Here is a 22,992-nt window from a genome sequence, read left to right as displayed (position 1 = left end):
CATGTATTTAGTAATTAAACTGAATTCTCTTTAAGAGATTGGTAAATGGAGATGCAAAAGCTCATATATAATGTTTAGTTATACTCTGATTCTGGGAAAAAAATCTCATTAACTCATCAGAAAATGGGACTCAGTTGCACAGTTTCTCGAATACAAATCTTCTCAAACTTTTCCTCAAAGATTAAATTCTGGGCTGGGGGCAGTGGCTCACACCTGTGATCCCAGCATTTAGAGAGTCCAAAGTGGGAGGATTGCTTGAGGCCAGTAATTTGAGACCAGACTGGGCAATGTAGTGAGACCCTGTGTCTACAAAAAATAAAAAAGAATAGCTGGGTGTGGTGTTGTGTACCTGCAGTCCTAGCTACTTAGGAGGATGAAGCAGGAGGATTGCTTGAGCCCAGGACTTTGGATGCCGAAGGTGAGCTATGATTGCACCAAAGAATTTTGTCTCAACAAGGATCTTATCTGTTACTTCCTTTTTATTGTTAGTGGAATGGCATGGCAGAGCAGAGGCAAAGAGAAGTACTTTTTAAGGTGTTAGGAATTACTTTTTAAGGTGTTAAGTCTAAAAGGTCAGAGCTTCCACAGCATGGCAACAGCTTTGCAGATGCCCCCATCATGATAGTTGAAATCACAAAGCCCAGCAAAGGTTAAAGTCAAGTGTGCCAAGTTAAAGTCAAGTGTGCCAAAAGGCCTGCCTTGGCAGCTTTCTGTGATGCGTCTTCAGACATAGTCTGAAACAACTTGTTCAAGGTCCCAGTGACTAAGGAGAGTGAGGGCTGTAGCCAGGGAGTAGTCCATCGCAGAGCAAGGATTCAAAGCAGGAGCTGGAAGCAGGAGGTAAACACTGGAGCTAAACACTGACAACCCCATCACCAGTCCAGTGGATAGATGCAGCCTTGGGAACAGAATGGCAGCTGGGTGGCAGGTGAACGTGCTGTGCTCCACACTATCCTGGGGTAGGTCGGCCCTAGGGATGTGCTGAGACATGGCAGGTCTGACCAGTGGGGTTCAAAGCAACAGAGATCAGCTTCCTTGGGTGCCACAGATTACACTCAACCTTCAGAGAACCACCACCTTGCTCGTGAATTGTTTTTCTTTCTTTCTTTTTCTTGAGATGGAGTCTCATTCACCCAGGCTGGAGTGAAGTGGCGTGATCTTGGCTCACTGCAACTTCCGCCTCCTGGGTTCAAGCAATTCTCCTGCCTTAGCCTCCTGAGTAGCTGGAACTACAGGCACCTGGCACCATGCCCAGCTAATTTTTTGTGTTTTTAGTAGAGACAGAGTTTCACCATGCTGGCCAGGCTGGTCTCGAACTCCTGACCTTGTGATCCACTCGCCTCAGCCTCTCAACATGCTGAGATTACAGGCATGGTCCACCGCACCTGGCTCCCCTGAATTGTTTTTCTAAAGAAGTAAAGCTTTCTTGTTCTAGTTGAAGCCTCCTCTATGCCTCTCCCTGATGCCACTTCCTTCCTTCCTCTCAGCCGGTAACCACTAATATAAATGTAGTGTTTATTATTCCCTTGCATGCTTTTATACTTTTGCTACATATTTGAATCCATAAATGATATTTAGTATTATTTTTAAGTATTGGGGTATTATATAGATGGTAGCAGACTGCTGCTTGTTTGTTTCACTTAACATTATGTTTCTGACATTTGTTCAGGTTGATACAGGCAGCTCTAACTTATTCATTTAAATTGTTGTATAATACACTACCAAACCACAAGATCATAATTTATTTTTCTCTTGATCAACATTCAAATGGCTTCACATTTTTAATTTTCATAGTTGATGTTGCAGTGAACATTTGTGTACCTCTCTTCTATATATTTAGAAAAGTGCTTCTACATATATGCCAAGTAATGGTATGTGCAGCCTTAGGACCTTTTCTATATTCTGCATAATTGCAGTGCAATCTTTTCAAAAGAATAAATTATTTAAAAAATATTATTGAGCATGTATAATATGCATGCTAGGATGAAGCAGTAAATAAGAGAGACAAAATCTCTGCTGTCGGCCGGGCGCGGTGGCTCAAGCCTGTAATCCCAGCACTTTGGGAGGCCGAGACGGGCGGATCACGAGGTCAGGAGATCGAGACCATCCTGGCTAACACGGTGAAACCCCGTCTCTACTAAAAATACAAAAACTAGCCGGGCGAGGTGGCGGGCGCCTGTAGTCCCAGCTACTCGGGAGGCTGAGGCAGGAGAATGGCGTAAACCCGGGAGGCGGAGCTTGCAGTGAGCTGAGATCCGGCCACTGCACTCCAGTCCGGGCGACAGAGCGAGACTCCGCCTCAAAAAAAAAAAAAATCTCTGCTGTCTTAGATTTTATATTTTAGTTGCAAGGAGAACAAGTAAACTGGTAAGATAATTGCAGAGAATCTAAGTGCTAAATAGTGGCCAATGCCATTCTTCTGCTTCAAGATCTTCAGAGGTTTTCCATTGCATTTGGGGTTAAATATAACTCCTTCTAGGCCTGGGAGACTTGGCACCCTTTGGTCACTGCCTTCCTCTTTCACTCTCCCTTTGTCTCCCTATACTCTAGCCACATTGACCTTTGGCTTTTTGGAACTTACTAGGCTTTTTCCTGCTTCAGGACCTTATATGTATTAGTTCATCTTCCTGGAAAGTTCTTTCCACCACTCTTTGCCTGGAAAATTCTTACTCATGTTTGAGAAAACAGCTTATCTGTTCTGTTTTCAGAGAGAACTTCCTTGATCCCCTTAAAAATAGGTCCTTCATATTCAGTCTCTCTCATGCATTTTGCTTTTTTCTCAGTAACACTTACCACAATATATAAACATACATTTATACATTGTCTGCCTCACCTACTTGATTGCAACTTCCATCTAGCCCATAGCCTGACATATAGTAGTTCCTCAGAGAAATTTAAAAATAATTAATACAGATTGCTGATTTTCTGAAAGTTTGGTCACATACTTATTTTGAGCAGGAGATTTGGTTTTGTTTGGGTTTTGATTTCCCTTTCTTTAATTGGATCCTCCTGTCTCTGGGGTTTAGGGTGGCCTTCATGTATCACCAGACCAGAACCGGGCCTCATAATGGCATTTAAAGACTCCTGGCCAGGCACTGTGGCTCCCAACACTTTGGGAGGCCAAGGCTAGTGGATCACCTGCAGTCAGGAGTTTGAGACCACCTTGCCAATATGGTGAAACCCAATCTCTACTAAAATACAAATAATAATAATAATAATAATTTGCCAGGCATGGTGGCTTGCATCTGTAGTCCCAGCTACTTGGGAGGCTGAGGCAGGAGAATTGCTTGAACCTGGGAGGTGGAGGTTGCAGTGAGCTGAGATCGAATGACTGCATTCCAGCCTGGGTGACAGAGCGAGAATGGCATAGCATAGGCAGCAGTGCTTGTAAGCCTCTTTTAACAGGGGTGTGCAGAAGGTACAGGAAGAAGCCTCACTCCAACCCCTGCCTTGAAATAGTTTATCATCAGACTGGATGATAGTTTATCATCTACCTTGGAGCATTTTTAGTCACAGTTACCCTCTCAGGAGCCAATCTTTTTCTTTTTTTCCTTCCACCCTCCTTTTTCTCTCTCCTTCCCTTCTTTCCCTCCCTCCTTCCATCCATTCCTTCCTTCCTTGAAAGTTAGTTGAAGGTATTATGATATTTCACTAACCAAACACTCTAGCATGTATATTCTAAGAATAAGGACATTCTCCTGCATAATTATAACACTTGTATAATACCTAAGCAAGTTTATAATGATACCATTATATGACTGAACTTTCTCCAATTGTCCCTCCAAAAATATCCTTTGTGGAATTTTTGGAATTTCTGGCAAAGGATCACATATTTTATTTGGATTTCAGGTCTCTTAAGTCTTCTTTAAACTGGTATAGCTCCCATGGTTTAACTTTATATTTATTTTTTGAAAAAACTTTTTTTTGTCTCTCATGATCTTGACATTTTTTAAGCATCCAGGGTTAGGTTTCTGATAGAATGACTGATGATCTCCATCTTTCTTAATTTTCATTTCCTGAATAATTAGATTCACGTTACACATTTGACTGTACTCTTGGTGATATTGTGCCCTTCCTGTTGCATTATATCAGGAGGCACATGGTGTTAACTTTTCTGCTTAAGAGTGTTGCTAAGTTTACTTGTCTGAGGTGGTGTTCACCAGATTTATTCACTACAAAGACACCTTTTACCTTTGTAATAAGGAATCTTTGGGTGTGGCACCTTGAGACTGTATGACTATACTGTTTAAGTTAAACAGTTTTTCACCCAATGATATTAGCATACTTAATGACCCTTGCTTGTAAACATAATTACATTGGTAGTTGCAAAATACATACTATATAATTTTATCATTTATTTTATATATTTTAGCTGGCATTCTATAGAGAAATTTTTTATCTCCCCATACCCCATATCTTTTGGGGAGGATTTTGAAATATCATTATGTACTCATAGATTCTTTTTTCACAGGATCATTTTGACTAGAAATAAAGTAGTTCTATTTTGAACAATTTTTCACAGTGTTTAGTATATATTTCTCATGTAAATTTCTTATATGACATTTCATATCCTGTCTTTTTGAAATAGCACGTTTTCATAAATCGCATACTATAGGCTTTCCTTAAAAACACTTTTCCCCAATTTTGATACATTGCAGTTGGGCTTAAAGTCTCTGTCTTCATTTACTATGGCAAACAACTATGGTGTTGACTTATTTTGATTTATATTCCTTTGGTGAATTAAAAATGAAGTCAAATCCGTTATTGTGATTAAAAATCCCTGGGGCTAAGTTCCCAGTGATAAGGTATCATATGCAGAAATAAACCTCTCTCTCCTTCTCCCTGACAATAATGCACATGCAGTTAATGCTTTCTTTGTCTTATTTTTAGGATCGACGATTCAATGATGAAATCGACAAGCTAACTGGATACAAGACAAAATCATTATTGTGCATGCCTATCCGAAGCAGTGATGGTGAGATTATTGGTGTGGCCCAAGCGATAAATAAGATTCCTGAAGGAGCTCCATTTACTGAAGATGATGAAAAAGTAAGATTTCATGCCTTTTGTGAATTGTACTTTCTTTCTTGGTCATTGATTGCTATTCTCCTTTAAAAGACAGGAATTATGTGAATAGCTGTTGGATTAGCCCATTCATGGATCAAAGAGCTTTTTCTCATGGTATACAAAATGAAATGGGAGTTTTTCGATATTTCATAGAATGTGGTAAAATTGAAAATAATTACTCCATCTTTTTTGTAGCTTGCTTTTCATTATAAGCCTCGGTAGTATTGTTGTTGTTCCCTGGTCTTTATCTTCCTTATAAGTAAGATAAGGATCACACCACCACACATGGCCTAAGGGAAGATAGAAAATATAGGAAGATTGCTGTGTTTCAGAAACTCAGCACTTTCTCCTATATTTTTATAACTATAGCAAAGAATTGTTTTCTCAGTTCTTACATAAAAATCCCAATAAAAACGAATGTTATTTAATTGTTATTCCAAATTGCTCATAAAAAGAACATTACTTTTGTCCCTGAAGAGTAATTGACCTTGGTGGAAGTAATGTACTTTTTGCTCTGAAATTTTAAGTTCTTTCACTAGTAGTTTATTTACCAGCTTATATTAAAAGAGAGAGTCCTCAAAGAACTGAGGTTCTGGCTTTGAAGCTTCTACTTTTATATTGAATAAAATCTGGTTGAATATTTATAAAATTTGTGATAAAAGCAAATCTCAAATTAGTTTGTTTAAGTTTGATGACTCTCATATTCCTATTTAATTAAAAAACACTTTATAATTTAACCTTCTGGATGTGGGTTTATTATTTGCCAGTGCTAATTACAAATACATTAAAGTAATACAAATGTGCTGGCACAGAAGGTCAACATGAAATATGATTGTAAGGAAACAAGAAGGTTTTTAAGTGAAGAGAGTCCTTGATTTAGGTCATTTTTATAGTGGAATTGAGATGGCCCAACTCTCTGTAAAGGTTTATGAATTCATAGAGCATGATAGGACGGCAAAAGATTTCTTACAGTGAAGTAAACTACTATGGCATACGAGGCACTTGTATTGGGATCATAGGAGGCACAAAGATAAATCCCAATCATGTTATGTCATCCAGGAGCTACACAAGGCAGGAGACAAGAATCATCAGCAAGTTGTTCTCAGACAGGCTGGGGGCGCCTAGGAAAGAGAGGCTTGTTCTCACTTGGATCTGAAGAGGCTTCCTGGAAGAGGCAGTATTTGATCTGTCCTCTGAAGCAAAAATAGGCCTCCATCAGACAGAATCAGATGAGAAGGAGAAGACGTTGTTTAGAAGTGAATATAAATGTAGGCCACCTCATTCACAATAAAGATATTTCCATGGAATGTAAGATAAAGCGGAAATTTCATTTTGTGCCATCATAGATGGCAGAGTACTGAGATGATGTGCCTCTTATACAGATTTAGATAGAAGGATTTGGGTTTTGTGTCTTTCCAAACATAACCACTACATACCCATGCCATCCCCCGAACAGTTTAGTTTGTACACAGATGGTAGTCCTGCCTTTGCTCTGCTGCATTCATTTAAAAGGAACTCATTATAAATTTAGTTCTTATCTTTGATTCCATTTATGTTAGATTTGTTTTCTGAACTTTTCTTGATGGACTTATACCTGTGAAATAGAACTTCATGAGCGGTGAATAATTTAAAGGGAAGATCTGCACAGGCTTTATACCTTTCTTGAGCAGCATCAGTGTTTAGTTCTATTAAGAATGAGAGCCTGGGACTGAGTCCCAGCTCAGCTAATGACAGGCAGCTGCTTGGATACACAGCTCACACTTATCTCTGACCTGAAGTTTTCTCATCTGTCAACTATACTATTCACCACTCTATAACCAGAGAATTAAATAAGATCATCAATGAGAAATACTTTGCAAAACTCAGGAAACTAGGAAAGTGTAAAATACAATTTTTTAAAATAATTAAACTGACATTTTCCCTGTGAGATTTAAAATATTCTTCTTAATTTGTCACTTATCCCCAAGCAACTTTTTTCTTAGATTCAACCTTATCTGATTATTTTCTGGCTTGAAATGATATATTTTTCTCTTCTGTAGTTATCCCTTGTGCCACAGTGGCATTTTATCTTCCAGTCTCTACAATTCCCACACCTGACTTGAAAACCCTACTCTAGTTTTGCTTCTTGTAAGAAGTCCTACGAGTTTGTGCAGGTAGATTGTGTTCATGCAGGTGGCACCGGCTGGAGAGTATTTTATCTCAACTTTTGGATATGGTTATTGTTATTTCCTGAAAGGATCCTATATATTGTAAACCAAACAGAAAAGGTGAAGGAGGAAAGCAGAAGACCAAATCTAGAAGTGATTCACGGGAAAGTATTTCTTCCAAATAAGGGAAGACAGCAAAGTATAATGGCTGTACTGGCTATATGGTGAGTCTATCTTGATTGAAATTACATCTCTGCCATGGCCTGAGTAACCTTGGGCAAGTTACTTAGCTTCCCTGGGCCACAATATACTCCTCTTAGAAGAGGGGTGATAGTAACACTTATCTCACAGGGCTGTAGGGAGATTAAATGAGAGAATCCGGGGAAAGAACTTGGAAGAAAACTTAGGACTTAGTAGTTCTCATGAACAATTGATTAGCTTTTCCTGACAGCACATGAATACATGTGAGGTATCATGTGTATCTCAGTCAGGTCCCAGTTTAAAAATACCTTTGTCTAATTTAAGTCTATACATTCATATTAAGTGGACCTCCCAGGTTGCTGAATGGTGGTGCTGGGAGGGTGGCACACCCAGAGAAGGATCAGAAGCTCTGCACCTCTTCCCCTATATCTCGCCCTATGTATCTCTTCATCTGGCTGTTTCTGAGTTACAACCTTTTATAATAAACTGGTATTCTATATGAGATATTGGATATATAAATGGACAATGACCAGTCCACGCATAACGATAGACCCACATTCTCTTCAGCAAGCAGCTTAGAAGGCCAAATCATAGTCTCTGTAGCAATCAGCCTAGTACAGCCAGGATTTGGTCAATGACTGCCACCTTCCCTATTTTTTTGCTCTCATCACGCCCTCCAGCCCTGCATACTTACAACGCAGAGCCACTGAGAGAAAAGCCAAATATATTCTCTGAACTCATTACCTAAAATGTCGTGCTTCTAGTTACCTGCCTTCAGCTTCCCCATACCAACAACCTCCACTCAGAGTCTTGTAAGAAGTCCTACGAGTCCTCCACTAAAGTCTTCTATTTTTTTCACCATAAAACTTGTGCACTCCCCTTTGAGTGTTCCAAATGCAAGCGATGGTGGCTGTCTTCCTTGTTATAGCATGATCTGAATAAATAACCTCTGTTTTTCTCATTTAAAGACAAATTTTTATTAAATGTAATCTATATGCCAGATGCTCCTCCCATGTTAGGATTTCTCCAATTAAAAAGGGGATATATTTCTTTATAAGTTCATGAATCTCTTGCCTTATTAATGCATATACTCTTTTACTTGGTTGTACAAGGTTATCCTTATATGTAGTAATTTGCATTTTACGTTTTAACCCAGGTATTTCTTATATATGTATCCACATACGGATATATTCTACATTTGTCATTTGGAAGATCATAAAATTTTCTTTTTTTTCTTTTTCTACAGAGCCTCGTTTGCTTAGTCACTGTCCTATTAGTGAGAATTTGGATTTTTTCCCCCCTGTGTTTCACTAATACAAATAGCCCCTGAATGAACATCTTGAACAAATTACCTTTTTCTTTTGTGTTATTTCCTTGAGGGTATATTCCAAAGACTGAAATTACTGAGTCAAAGGGCAAGAAAAGTTTTATAGCCCTCATTCCATGTTATAGATAGCTTTTTGAAATATTGAGCCCATTTACAGTGGTAGCAGTATGCGTACCTAATTTCTCAGAGCTCTGCCAACTTCATTCACTTCACATTTTAAAACTCAAATTAGTTTTCCTTGGTCAGTCAAGCAGACTTCAGAAAACCTTCTCCTATGTTCAATAGCATAAACTGCAGCAACCAAAGTAATTTCAATGTTGCCTACAAGTAAGAAAACAAGGAAGCAAAAAGGAAACCATGTCGTGAGTGTTAGATGAGAGGCTCTGGAGTCAGAAAGTCACCAAGGCAGGTTCAAGTCTTTGCTCTGCTGCTTATTAACTTAGTGACTTTCAGCAAGTGGCTGCATCTCTCTAGCCTCAGAACCTCCATCACAGGGTTGTGGTATGGAGTAAAATAGATAATAGATGTAAAGTGTTTAGGGTAGCACTTATTATCAATAAATGAGCCTCATGGAAGTTCACCATGTATTTCAAAGCCAGACTAAAGTAATTTGAACCCTCTTCGTAATTTTACTTTATACACATAACTGCCATGTCATCATTCACATGGGTAGTGGTAAATTTGTTGCACATTAGCATAATATGATTTGTATGTCCTAATATCTTAAAATGTCAGCGTCTAGAGACTATAAGTTATGTTCTGTATAATTTCAAAACATTTTGTAATATGGAAATCAGTAAATCATTTGACTGAGATAAATTAAAAATTAAATGTGGTATACTCATTTCTGGGCTATTTATGTACCTAACATAAATGTGCATAGGACCACCATATTGTGTTTCTTGAAAATTCTATACCTATAATTCAGTGGCTGTGCTACATCATGTAATACATATACCCTGTAGTAGAAGAGACTGGAAAAATCACCAGGTCCATTCCCTGCCACGTTTTCCCTCATCCAGTGCAGGAAACTTTACCTGACAGGTAGTCATCCAGCCTCTGCCTGAAAGCTTCTCTTTTTTAAGACTTTAAAATCCTCATGCTCTTTAAAGTTCTTGGATAATTAGCAATAATTTATCAGCAGTGGTGAGAGTTTGTATGAAATATAGCCTACTATATTCACATGTTAATAATTTAAGTTCCATACTGACAAATTACTAGTTTGATAATTCACGTTGAAAGTACACACAAAGGCAGACCATGCAGGAGAGATGATTGGAATTTTCTGGTTCACTTTGTGGGTTTCAAACAAATGTTCCTATTTTTCAGCAGTATGTATAAACTAGTTGAATTAGGTGGTATGACTAGACTCTTTGCATTCAATTAAGTCATTACTTTGTTATTCCTGGGTGAGTGAAGGAAGGTATTATTTTGGAGAATAAAATAATGAGACCTGGATAGGAGCAAACATTTGTGATCTATTAAGATGTGTGGGAGCGCTAGCATGAACCTGGGAAATGAAAATGAGCAAGGGCTCTTATCTGCCTTCCCAGGTTCCTATACCTCTGCCCTAAAAGTGTCATTTCATATTGCAGTGTTCCATAAAGTATTATATGTTTATTGCAGGTACTTTCCAACAGCCAATGTATTAGCAGCTGTGGCTTGAAGTTCTTCTTTGGCTAATCTCTATAGGCTTTTTTAGCCCTGGTCACCTCTCTTCAGCTCATGATTTGGAGCGTTTGGTTACCCTGCTGCTCTCCTTCATGCCGACATGTTCCACCACCCCATAGAGCTGGGATGCAGCCAACTTGAGCTTGGTTGCTGAGGGGCTGGCTGTGTTCCAGGAGCTTGTTACTGGTGATGCTGCCCTGCCAACTAGTGTTGAGGATGGTGCCTGAATGATGCTAATGAGTCTCTGCAGAAGCTGGAGTTTTGTTATCAGCAACAGGCCTGAGACTCACAGTCAGATAATAGGGAATAGGGAGAATTTTATAAATTCCTAGCCTCACATTTCTAATAGTATGAGGAGAATGTTTAGGATTCATGAGATGTCAAAGGTGCACAAGGTATTTAAGTTTACTGTAGTAATGAGTGGGATATTGACTGTGTCATGCTGAGAAGGGGCAACAAATCGATGGCCCCAGAAGACTGAATGCAGTTCACACATGTATGATTTGCATGGGATTTGACTGGCATAGAACTGATTTTTTTTAAAAATTAGATTACCTTTAGAAATGGCTGCAAGCTATAGTACTACTATAATAGCCAACCCTCAAACAACGAATCAGCTTAATAAAGTCAATTTCATGGGAGCAAAGACAGATTTCTTCTGTCATCTTATGAATAGTTTCTACTAAAGGTACTTTTCAGAGGTACTTTTTGAATAGTTATTTTTAAAAAAATATTCTTATGTACATGAATAGTGGTATTACAACAGCTCTACCAGGCAACTATTTTATGTTTCATATTAATTCACCATTGTCTTTATAAAAGATACACAAATGCTAAAAAAATTAACTGATTATTAAAAAATACCTTTGTGTTCTCATTTCATTTTTTTTCCTTTTCTGTCTACATTCCAACTAAGTTAGATTTTTGAATCTGTTGAAATAAAACTGTAATTAAGCCCAGGTGAGATGGCTCACACCTGTAATCCCAGCACTTTGGGAGGCCGAGGCGGGCAGATCACGAGGTCAGGAGTTCGAGACCAGCTTGGCCAACATGGTGAAACCCTGTCTCTACTAAAGATACAAAAAAAATGTAGCCAGTGTGGTAGCGTGCGCCTGTAATCCCAGCTACTTGGGAGGCTGAGGCAGGAGAATTGCTTGAACCTGGGAGGCAGAGGTTGCAGTAAGCCAAGATCGTGCCATTCCACTCCAGCCTGGGTGACAGGGCGAGACTCTGTCTCAAAAAAAAAAAATTCCATAATTAAAAGTCGGTCGTTAGCAAAAAGGTTTTAAAAGTCCTGGCAGATGGCTCATGATTTCATTATATTTGATCAATAAGACTTCAATCCTGGAATAATTTGGATTGAATCCCATAACTCATTAATTCCGATATTTTATCTATATTTAAATGATCTACTCACTGCACTATTTGCCTTTTAACAACTATTACCCAGGCTCCATATGATCACTGTGAAACTATAATTTGTTCACCAATTTGTTTGTGTTTTATGTGTTCACTTGACCATATATGACTGAGTGGTTCAAAAACAACCAAGATTCTTGTTTATCATAATCCATCCAACTGTTTACAAAGAATGTTAAAATCTGGAACTCAAGTAGCACTACAGTTTTCTACCAAAAATAAACCAGTTTCTCTAATTCAGTAATAGCTTTAGAAAGCCAATATAGTTCAGAGAAAAATGAAATCAAGAATTACATTGAAAACAGAGACCATTAAGTTCTCTAAATATATTTCATTAATTATTTTGCTCATTTTTCTGAAAACCTTCCTGCCTTATCAATAGAAAGCATTCACTTCTCTTCTTATAATTGAAGCTTAACATAGATATAGTGGGAATAAAATAATGGAAATAAAATTTATTGAACACTGGCAAAGATGCTGTGGTAGATGAAGTTGGAGTTACAAGGAAGAAGCAAGCACTGGCCTGGCCTTGAAAGAACTGAAGTCTTTCTCATTCACTCTTCTAAAATGCTGCCAAGACAGAAGCAGAAAGAAATGTATAATACTGTCCAGCGTACTTTCATTCTTTACTAAGAGAAACAGGTTATGTTTGGAATTCAACATCTTTGGTTGGAACGCATTGACTTTTTTCCCCTTCTTGTTTTGATAGAAATGGAATTAAGTGAAAGTAGTCTTTTCTGTAGTCTTCAAATTTTATAATGCTGTTTATTTTTAATTTAATCCCATTCAATTATTTAGTTGTTATACACCTACATTAACTGCTGTATGTTATGACTTTTTTCAATAATTTTATTCTTTCAGGGCTAGAAATAAACTTAAAAGAACAACAACAACCAAGATTTGTGGGAAAACTATTACCAACACAGTACCTGCCAGAACTCAGGTTAAACTTCAGGCATTTTTTTTTTTTTTTTTCTATTGGAGCAATATTGCCATGGTGTCATGGCTCTGGTCTTTTCCTCTTTTTTAGACAGAGCCTAACTTTGGGGTAAAAAGGCAAATCTGCTTGCCAGGGTCCAGCTTAGGGGTTAACATCCAACAAAAACTGGTCTACCCTGCCACTGATTTTGTCTTGGGCTTCCCACTCCCATACTTTTTGTTATATTCTTATCTAATTGCATGGAATTCTCATTTCCACCCTTCTTTTAAAGCCAAATTCTGTCATCTCAGACCTAAGTAGGCACTATTCCAAAAGTGATTATTGCTTGTCTTTAATAGTGTTTCCTAATATTTTATAGTTTGACATTTTCCAGATGTCCCCAAAAGATTGCAGTTGATTTTGACTAACATTTATTAAGAAAATATATAATGATCAAATATTAAGGAATTTAAGGAAACAGTTACACAGTAATTGAACAAAATGAAGGACGATACCTACATAGTGTATTTTAAAATTCCAAATGCAGATAATGCTTGGTATGCATGTGATTTACAGGCCCCTTGCACCAGAAATTCCAGTGTCTTCCTGATGGCTAATATACTGGCATTTGTAATTTTCTGCTTCCCTAGCTCCTCTTTTTGTTTCTAAGAGTTACCAAGGAGATGATAAATGCTTAATTGCAACATCCTTCTTTCCATCTCTTTCCACATACTCTGCAGGATCTAGGTAAGGTAGTTTGCAGTTATCAGGAACATGAAAAATAAATGAACTTAGTAAGTTATAGGGCTCTTACAGTTACAGTGCTGAATGTGGAGGACTTTGCATGACCATTGATCTGCGTACTATTTTTAATAGCTATATAGTGTTCCATTTGTGTGGAAGAACTATTCATTCATTCACTGTTTATTGCATTTCTACTTAGTAGATAGTATCACATTTGAGACACGGTTCCAAATGCTGAAGTTAAACTGATGAATTAGGCAGACAAAAATTCTTGCCCTCTCAGAGTTTACATTCTAGTGATAAAAACAGACAACAAAGTAAATATATAAGTATATAATGTAATTTCTTTTTTCTTTTTTTTGAGACGGAGTCTCGCTCTGTCGCCCAGGCTGGAGTGCAGTGGCTAGATCTCAGCTCACTGCAAGCTCCGCCTCCCGGGTTCACGCCATTCTCCTGCCTCAGCCTCCCGAGTAGCTGGGACTACAGGCGCCCATCACCTCGCCCGGCTAGTTTTTTGTATTTTTTAGTAGAGACGGGGTTTCACCGTGTTCGCCAGGATGGTCTCGATCTCCTGACCTCGTGATCCACCCGTCTCAGCTTCCCAAAGTGCTGGGATTACAGGCTTGAGCCACCACACCCGGCCTATAATGTAATTTCAAGTAGTGATTAGATACATAATTTTTTTAAGAGATGCGGCTCCCTATGGTGTCCATGCTTATCTTGAACCCTTGGGCTCAAGCAATCCTCCCACCTGGGCCTCCCAGAGTGCTGGGATTACAGGCATGAGCCACCATGTCTGGCCAGGACACGTAATTTTTATAATTTAGATTATTCGATTTTTTTCTGTAACTTTTATTTATGTGAATGAGCTTAATTAGTCTGGGTAATATCAAAAGGGCTAGCAGTAAAGTAGGATCTTTCACTAGGAAGCAAGATTTGGTCCAGAGCTGTCGCTCAGATAACTCTGATAAATTGTGACTGACTCTTCAACAGAATCTTTCTTTTTTTCCCCCTTTACTCCAGGTGTTCATGCAAAGTGCGAACACCTGGAGTAAAGGGGACTCAACTCAGTTACTGAGTTCATTTATTTTTCATGTTCCTGATAACTGCAGACTACCTTACCTAGATCCTGCAGAGTATGTGGACACCCCTCTAGGCTGCCTTAGGCACTAAAACTTGAAGTTCAAGAAAGTATTGTCTTATTATTATGTTCACCCCAAGTAACTTTTTGTTGTGTCTTCCTATGAGTATTAAGTTGTAATCACAATTTCTGTTTGCCATCCCCTGAACCGGGGAAGTTGAGAGACTGAATGATAATAACCTGACATAGCCGGGCTGTAGATATGCATCATAGTTCTGAGCAGACAGGACTCTGGTACATCTAGGAAGAAAAATTTGGGGGGGTAAGGAAAGCTCGGTGTGTTCTGATATTGGGGACTGATACATCCATAGCTCTTAATGCTGGCAAGGACTTGAAACAGTATTTTAGTTAAGCCACTTCTAAAAGTGCAAAATGACAAAGAACTGTCTTATAAACTCTTCTCTGATTTGTTTAGGACTTGGACAGGAGAGAACGATTTGCAATTGTAGATTAGAAGTAAATTTGTTGGCAGGCAAAATTTTTATTAAAGAACTAGAATGGGATGTGGTGAATTCTTATTTTCTGTAGATTTCAAATTAAGACAGATAACGGTCTTCTTTGAATAACTAGGTTAGTGTTATTTGAATAAAATAGCAAGGTTGCTTTTCTTTTCATCTTAGAATGCTGAAATACTTGAATCTGAATTTTTAAAAATTAAATTCCTTTCTGACAAAAAGTAAAATTTAGTAGAATCCAAGTATATTTGTCTGTCTTTGAATTGGGTGTCTCTGCCTTTCTTGGATTTTCTTTTCCTTTTCTTTGGTGATAAGATTATTTCCTCGTTTTAAAAGTAATATGAGCTTATTATAGAAAATTTGAAAAATATAAAAAAAGGAAAAATTAGTATCACCCATAATCCTAACTTTCAGAGATAATACTGTTAAATTCTTGGTTTATTTACCTATATTTATTTATTTTTACCTATAAATAAAGGTATGTTTTAAAAATTTGCACAAAGTAGTATACACAATATTTTATCATGCTTCAAATAATTCTTCAAATATATAATTTACGTGTTTGCATTATTTTCCACCATGTAATTATACAATAGTTTATTTAATCATTTTATTTCTTAACATTTAGGTTGTTTCAAAAATCACATTCTTATATAATTACAAGTAATATCTTTACAAATAAGACTTAGACTATGTCTTAGAATAGCTATTAGGTTGATCTATTAAATTGCTGAAGTTAGAAATCATTAAAAAATAATAACAGCTTTGTACATACACAACTATGTGGTAGATAGTTTAATATTTTCATTTTCCTCAATTTTGTGCTTTTACTGACAAAACATTTTAAAATTTATGGTTGTTTATTATGTTTTCCTCAACTGAGGATGAAAAGAAGGTGAGGATTAATCTAATTTTAGCATTTTTCTTGCTTTAAAAAGTTGTGCCTCAAATCAGAATTTGCAAATAGCATTTAATTGCACTGAGTGATAAAGTGAGGTGTTCCAGTGTGAATTACCCTGCAACCTACTTAGAGTATTTTCCTGTGTATAGCAAAATTTATGGAGTATGCTGATTAAATGAAACCACATCATATTTCTTGTTGGAGAGTTTCAAATATAATATAACTGTGACATACTTTGTAGTTTCTATTTTTAACAATACGTAGTGATTTTAAAAGTCTACTTGGATATTTATTTTTTCCCTTTCTTCTTTTCTGAATTGAAGGTAGAAATGAAACCATCTTTTGGTCATTTCCCGTTATTTCCTTTTATTTCTCCCACGTGTGCCCTGGATAATATCCTGGCTAGATAAGAGTGTACGTTATTTTCACTGGCAGATTCTGATTCTACTGCCAATCAACAGAAGAGCATTTCCCCCACCCCTTTCATATTCTGCACACTATACTTAGAAATGAGAAAAAGTCTCAAAGGTAGGCACGACTATATTACCAAAGCAGGCAGCAAGGTCCCCCAAGGGAGGGCTGAAGCTGGAGTGAGAGTGTGTTAAGAGCGGGAGAAAGTAATGAGTGGTTTTGAAAAATGAGGTTATATAAGTTAGAGCTACCCAGAGATGCTTTGAAGGTCTATTAGACACAGTTCTTGAAAGGGGGTTTAAATAAAACTAAAATATAATAGCAAATTCTCTCACTGAAGAGAATTTAAAGTGATTCCTCACAAGAAGTAATTGACACCATCAGAAGGCTGGAACGGGTTTTAACCATCCAAAAAGTGTGCTTGGTGTTTTGGAAGAATTGCTCTCCATAGCATATAATAAGTGGCTGTGGGAAATCAATACCTTTTATTTAAAGGTGCCTCCCGATGTTTAATAGCATTGGGTAGCATCACAGTGTCTGGGCAGTTTCAACTCCATTCGCAGTGCTTGGTTATTTGGTATACTTCATTTCCAAAAAGCTGTCCATATCTGTCTTCTTTCTTTCTCTTAAAAAAGTTTCTGATTAATTTTGCAAAGCTGTAAACCGATATCAATTTTGTTTGTCCTAATGTCTCAGTGATACTTGTGATGTAATGTAACTGAAATTTGTTATAGGTGTTCCACTTTCTATTTCCAAACCCCGAGTGAGGCATCAGCATAAGTCTTCAGTTATTCTCCCTTGTCATGAAGACAGAGAACCACCATCCTTGGATGAACCTATAAATGCCCCTTGCTTCTTTTCAGTGGTTAAATTTATTTTTAAATCTCAGCTTAACACTTTGACATGATTCCCATCATGATTAGAACAGTCACAGGACATGGTAGGCGTTTTGCTGTTCTTATTCTTTTAACCTCTGAAACAGGGTGGCAGGAATTATTGTCTCCATGAGACTGAAAATATATTTTGCACTAGATCTAGAGTGCCCATTAAGATTTGATCCTGATGCTGTGGCTTGTTGCTATGGATGTTTCCATTGTTTTGCACTTTAAAGAGCCATCCAGTTGGGTGTAATAGTGCAGGTAGTGGGCTTGGAGAAGTTCCGAGGTGGCGGTGGTGCCGGCAAGGACGAGGATAGCGGGAGCAGGCCCTGGGCTTGCGCTCACCTTGCCGATGGTAGAGGAGCTTTATGGCAAGTATGGCATCGTGGCTGATGCCACAGAACAAGTGGGCCAGCATAAAGATGCCTATCAAGTGATACTGGATGGTGTGAAAGGTGGTACTAAGGAAAAACGATTAGCAGCTCAATTTGTTCTGAAATTCTTTAAGCATTTTCCAGAATTGGCGGGTTCTGCTAACAGTTAGACCTCTGTGAGGATGAAGATGTATCTATTTGACGTCAAGCAATTAAAGAACTGCCTCAATTTGCCACTGGAGAAAATCTTCCTTGAGTGGCAGATATACTAATGCAACTTTTGGAGACAGATGACTGCAGAATTTAACCTAGTGAACAATGCCCTGTTAAGTATATTTAAAATGGATGGAAAAGGGACTTTAGGTTCGTTGTTCAGCCAAATACTTCAAGGAGAGGACATTGTTAGAGAACGAGCAATTAAATTCCTTTCTACAAAACTTAAGACTTTACCAGATGAAGTCTTAACAAAGGAAGTGGAAGAGCTTCTACTAACTGAATCCAAACCGGTCCTAGAAGATGTGACTGATGAAGAATTTGCTGTATTCATGAAATACTGTCTGGGTTAAAAAGCTTACAGACAGTAAGTGGAAGACAGCAACTTGTAGAATTGGTGGCCGAACAGGCCGACCTAGAACAGACCTTCAATCCCTCTGATTCTGGATGTGTGGACAGGCTCTCACAGTGCACTCAGCAGGCAGCAACCTTCTTCTCTAAAACTGTCCATTCCATAAGGTTTGTGACATATTTCTGTGAGCAGGTTCTCCCTAACCGTGGTATCTTAACTATCCCAGTGGAAGGTCTTGATATACAGTTGGAGGTGTTGAAATTGTTGGTGGAGATGAGTTCATTTTTGTGGTGACATGGAAAAGCTGGAAACAAATTTAAGGAAACGATTTGATAAGTTATTGGAATACATGCCCCTCCCTCCAGAAGAACCAGAAAATGGAGAGAATGCTGGTGATGAAGAGCCCAAGCTGCAGTTCAGTTATGCGGAATGTTTGTTGTACAGTTTTCACCAGTTGGGCCAAAAACTTCAGATTTCTTAACAGCCAAACTGAATGCAGAAAAACTCAAATATTTCAAAATCAGGCTGCAATACTTTGCACAAGGCCTGCAAGTTTATATCAGACAACTTCACTTAGCTCTCCAGGGTAAAACGGGTGAGAACAGAAGAGAACAGAAAACAGAAGAGAACTAGATTAAAGTTGTTGCATTGAAAGCAACAAACAATATCAATGTTTTAATCAAGTATCTCTTCCACATTCCTCCTTCTTGTAAGAGCTCAGTAACACTGTCCTGGAAACCTGTATGAAAGGTTGAGATTGGGCAAAAGAGAGCCAGTGAATATGCAACTTCAGGTTCACCACCCAAGAAATCTTCAGCAGTACAAAAAAGAGATGCCAGGCAGATTTATAATCCTCCCAGTGAGAAATATAGCAGCAATTTGGGCAACTTTAATTGTGAGAGGAGCCTTCGGGGAAAGTAGAGGTGGCTGAGGTTGGGGCACACAAGGAAATTGTAGTCATGGAAGACTCTACCGAATAAGACGTCAGCACTCTTCAGCATAGTCATGAACTTAATGTACTTGAATCCTACTACTTATTGGATTGCCAAGGATGTCCCCTTAAACAGACTGCTGCCTTCAGCTAAAATCTTAATGTTCTTTATACTTTGTATGTATCATCTACTTTTGTAACAGACCATGGTTGTGTCCAAGGCAAAACCACAGTGATATTTTTGGATGCTTTGTCTGCAATATTGACTTGTTTTTGCAATATCATTATTCAGACTTCAAATTGTGAATCTTTTACTTTTAAACATCTTGATAATTTGTTGTTGATAGCTGTTCATTCTAAAATTTAGTGAAATTCAGTCTAGTTCTGCTGATAAAGATTATCGGTTTTAAAAAGTTACTGATTTTCCTCTTCCCTCTGTCTTAGTTTTTTGCCCAATATATAGAGAAGAGTAACTGTAAATCTTAACATTTTGTTTTCATTGTTTAATAAAGCTGCTAGGCAGTGGTGCAACATTCCTACCTAGTGTCATAAAAGCACAATATTTACATAGCTTTCTTAAAATGTAGGAATGACATTACATTTTTAGGAGAAAGTAAGTTGCTTTGCACTGCTTACTTAACTCTTTTCCATATATTGTGATATAAACATTTGAATATGGAATCTTACTATTTGAATAGAAATGTGTATGTATAATATACATAAATACATAAGCATATATGTGTGTGTATATGTGTGTGTGTATATGCTGTGAAACTTGACTACACAACATAAATCACTTTTTTAAATTCCAGGAATGGGTAGTCTGACACGGTGATTATCTTTTTGAGGCTGAATCTGTTAACAACTTGTTATTCAGGTTTTTGCTCCCAGTAGCAAAGGATTCTAAGTCAGTTGCACTTACGTGATTATTGTTATTTAAAACTAAAAATAAAGGCTGTATTTTCTTTTTCTATTTCTTTTTTCTTTTTCTTTTTTTTTTTTTTAAGACAGAGTTTCACTCTTGTTGCCCAGGCTGGAGTGCAATAGCGAGATCTCGGCTCACTGCCACCTCCACCTCCCAAGTTCAAGCAATTCTCCTGCCTCTGCCTTCCAAGTAGCTGGGATTATGGGCACCCGTCACCACACACAGCTAACTTTTGTATTTTTAGTAGAGATGGGATTTCACCATGTTGGCCAGGCTGGTCTCAAACTCCTAACCTCAGGCAATCCACCCGCTTTAGCCTCCCAAAGTGCTGGGATTATAGGCGCGAGCCACCGCGCCCAGCTAGGCTGCATTTTCAAAGACAAATTGGAGATTGCTATTGGTGAAATACAGCCAAAATACTGAATCTGATGTAATATAGGTTTTGACAGGAAGAGATAGTATAATTTAGAATTTGGAGATTTAATAACCACGGCTACCCAGAAAACGTGACTTGATAACATGGTACCAATAAGTAAGGGATGCTCTCTCGGTTTGCTTTTGCCGTTTTCAAGATTTTAACTTCTCAGGTTATCAGTCAAAATTATTGTATAAGTTAGCCAATATAATTTTTAGCTTAAAACAGCAGATGGGGGGGTTTGTGGAGTGTTTAACGTCATAGACACTTTTAGTAGCATAGAGCCTTTGTTCTGCATTTGAATGTTTAGTATATTTTTGTTTTACAGTTAATCTTCCCTCCCCAAGTTTGCTATTCAAATCAAATGCTTGAATGACATTTCTAGTAGTCTGATGTATTTTTTAAGGAATAGTTTGTGATTCCAAAGCAGGTATCTTCATTACCATTACCTCTACACTGCAGAAGAAACAAAACTCCTTTGTTAGATTTACTGCACACGTTATGAGGAAAATAGTTCTGAAAGGCTAGAATGATACAAGTGAGCAAAAGTTGCTCAGCTTGGCTATGGAGTGGTAGCAATAATCTCTAAACATTCCAAAAGACTATGAGTTGAACCTAAACTCCCTTGGAATCTGAACAAAGGAATATAAAATTGCCATTTGAAAACTGACCCGCTAATCTGGACCTCAGAGATAGATCAGCCAGTGGCCCAAACCCATTTCAAATACAGAAATTGTATTGAGACTACAGCTAAATAAATTTAAACATTAAGTATAACTTTTCCACTTTTCTTCTTTATAAGCATATTTGTAAACTCAAAGCTGAGCAGAAGTGACTTTACTCTCTCAAGTTTGATACTGAGTTGACTATTACCTTACCCCTCACTCTTCCCCTTATCTTTCCTAAGGCAATAGTGCACAACTTCAGTTATTTTTGCTTCCGAATTTGGATGAAAAACTTAATACCGTGGATTTTTTTTCTTTTTCAAGACACCTGTTTATCACCTTGTTTAAATGTAAATGCCCCCTTATGCTTTTGAAATAAATTTCTTTTTGTAATTAAAAAAAGACCCATCCAGTTTAAAACAACAAAACTATACAAATTATGGCAAACTTCTGATCAGCAGCATGGATTTCTTAAGTAAAAGAAAATGAGAAACAAAACTGCTTCTTACGTTCTTGTCTTCAAATGGTTACCAAGGGGAAGATTATGCACAGATCATTGGGTCAAGTAAGGGTTATTGTTCCCTCAGCAATGCACATTGTAATAAGTCATTCTCCTTCTTGAAATTACATCTTCACTAGGATCAGTATATAAAACACAGTTCTATTTGTGCTGGAAGTACAAGGTCATAGCCATTCACCTGGAAGGTGATCCTTCGCAATTATCCCTAGGAAAAAAAACTTGGAAAAATACTCTGTGCTCTTCATGGTTCAATGATGTAAAATGTTTGTGTCATGCTCATTATGGACATTAAAGGCAGGGAGCTTATCCAACACACAGACCTGTGGGTCTGGTGCTGTTTATAAAGACAGTCAACTGGAAGATGGTAGCATACATGCCATGTATACAGCTTTTTATGTTTACTCTCTTAGAAGCTGGTGGAAATATCAATCATTATAACATCAAAATTTACATTTGCAGGCCAGGTGCAGTGGCTCACGCCTGTAATCCCAACACTTTGGGAGGCAGAGGTAAGTGGATCACTTGAGCTCAGGAGTTCAAGACCAGCCCGCCCAATATAGTGAAATCCCATGTCTGCTAAAAATACAAAAATTAGTCAGATGTGGTGGTGGGTGCCTGTAGTCCCAGCTACTCGGCAGGCTGAGGCAAGAGAATCGCTCAGGGAGGGGGAGGTTGCAGTGAGCTGAGATTGCGCCACTGCACTCCAGCCTGGGCAACAGAGTGAGACTCTGCCTAAAAAAAAAAAAAAAAAAAAAAAAAAATTTACATTTACAGAGTCTAATCTTCAGACATATATTAAGTCATATAATTCTCTCAATATTCTTATGAGGTAGATAAGAATTGTTAATTTTTTTCTTTATAGATGAGGTAACTGCAGCCTGTCTTGTCTAGCAAGAAGTTAATAGTGGAGCTGGAAAGTCATTGTTCTTTCCTCTCCTTTTTCCTAGCTTGTCATTTTTCATAAACAGTGCATTGACTATTCCTACTACTTAGGAAGAGGGGAGCTCAAAGTAAAGAGTACCCCCATTTGATGAATTGTAAAAATGATGTCATTCAATATGTCAGAATGTACAGACAATCAATAGGAAATGTAATTCTGTTGGAAGATTATATCATGAAGTCACAGATAATCAGGTTGCATGTTGAGTTTGTTAAAGACATAATGGCTGCGCAAGCCTTATTTTATCAATCCTTACAGAAAAATTTTAAGAACCATGCACATTGAATGTATGAAAATCATGAAAGCAAGGGGACTTTAAAAAATTACTTTATTCAAACTCTCATGTTAGAGGTAAACTGTGTTTTTTTTTTTTTTT

The 22,992-nt window shown here is 37.7% G+C and overlaps 1 protein-coding gene and 2 pseudogenes across 2 annotated transcripts in view; 2 read left to right on the top strand and 1 right to left on the bottom strand.

Annotated features, from left to right (window-relative positions):
• PDE11A (phosphodiesterase 11A) overlaps positions 1–22,992 on the top strand; it is a 511,038-nt gene that overhangs the window by 93,047 nt on the left and 394,999 nt on the right. For both annotated transcript variants that reach the window (XM_011944038.1, XM_011944040.1), the window contains exon 2: positions 4,891–5,049. In XM_011944038.1, coding sequence (XP_011799428.1) covers positions 4,891–5,049 — 159 coding nt within the window. The remainder of the gene's footprint in view (positions 1–4,890; positions 5,050–22,992) is intronic.
• LOC105513204 lies at positions 574–2,873 on the bottom strand (annotated as a pseudogene).
• On the top strand, positions 10,247–19,141 carry LOC105513203 (annotated as a pseudogene).

Source organism: Colobus angolensis, unplaced genomic scaffold (assembly GCF_000951035.1).
Source record: "Colobus angolensis palliatus isolate OR3802 unplaced genomic scaffold, Cang.pa_1.0 Scaffold224, whole genome shotgun sequence".
Classification (NCBI taxonomy): Eukaryota; Metazoa; Chordata; class Mammalia; order Primates; family Cercopithecidae; genus Colobus; species Colobus angolensis.
The sequence above is the reverse complement of the archived record's forward strand: the minus strand, read 5'-3'. Positions and strand labels throughout refer to the sequence as shown.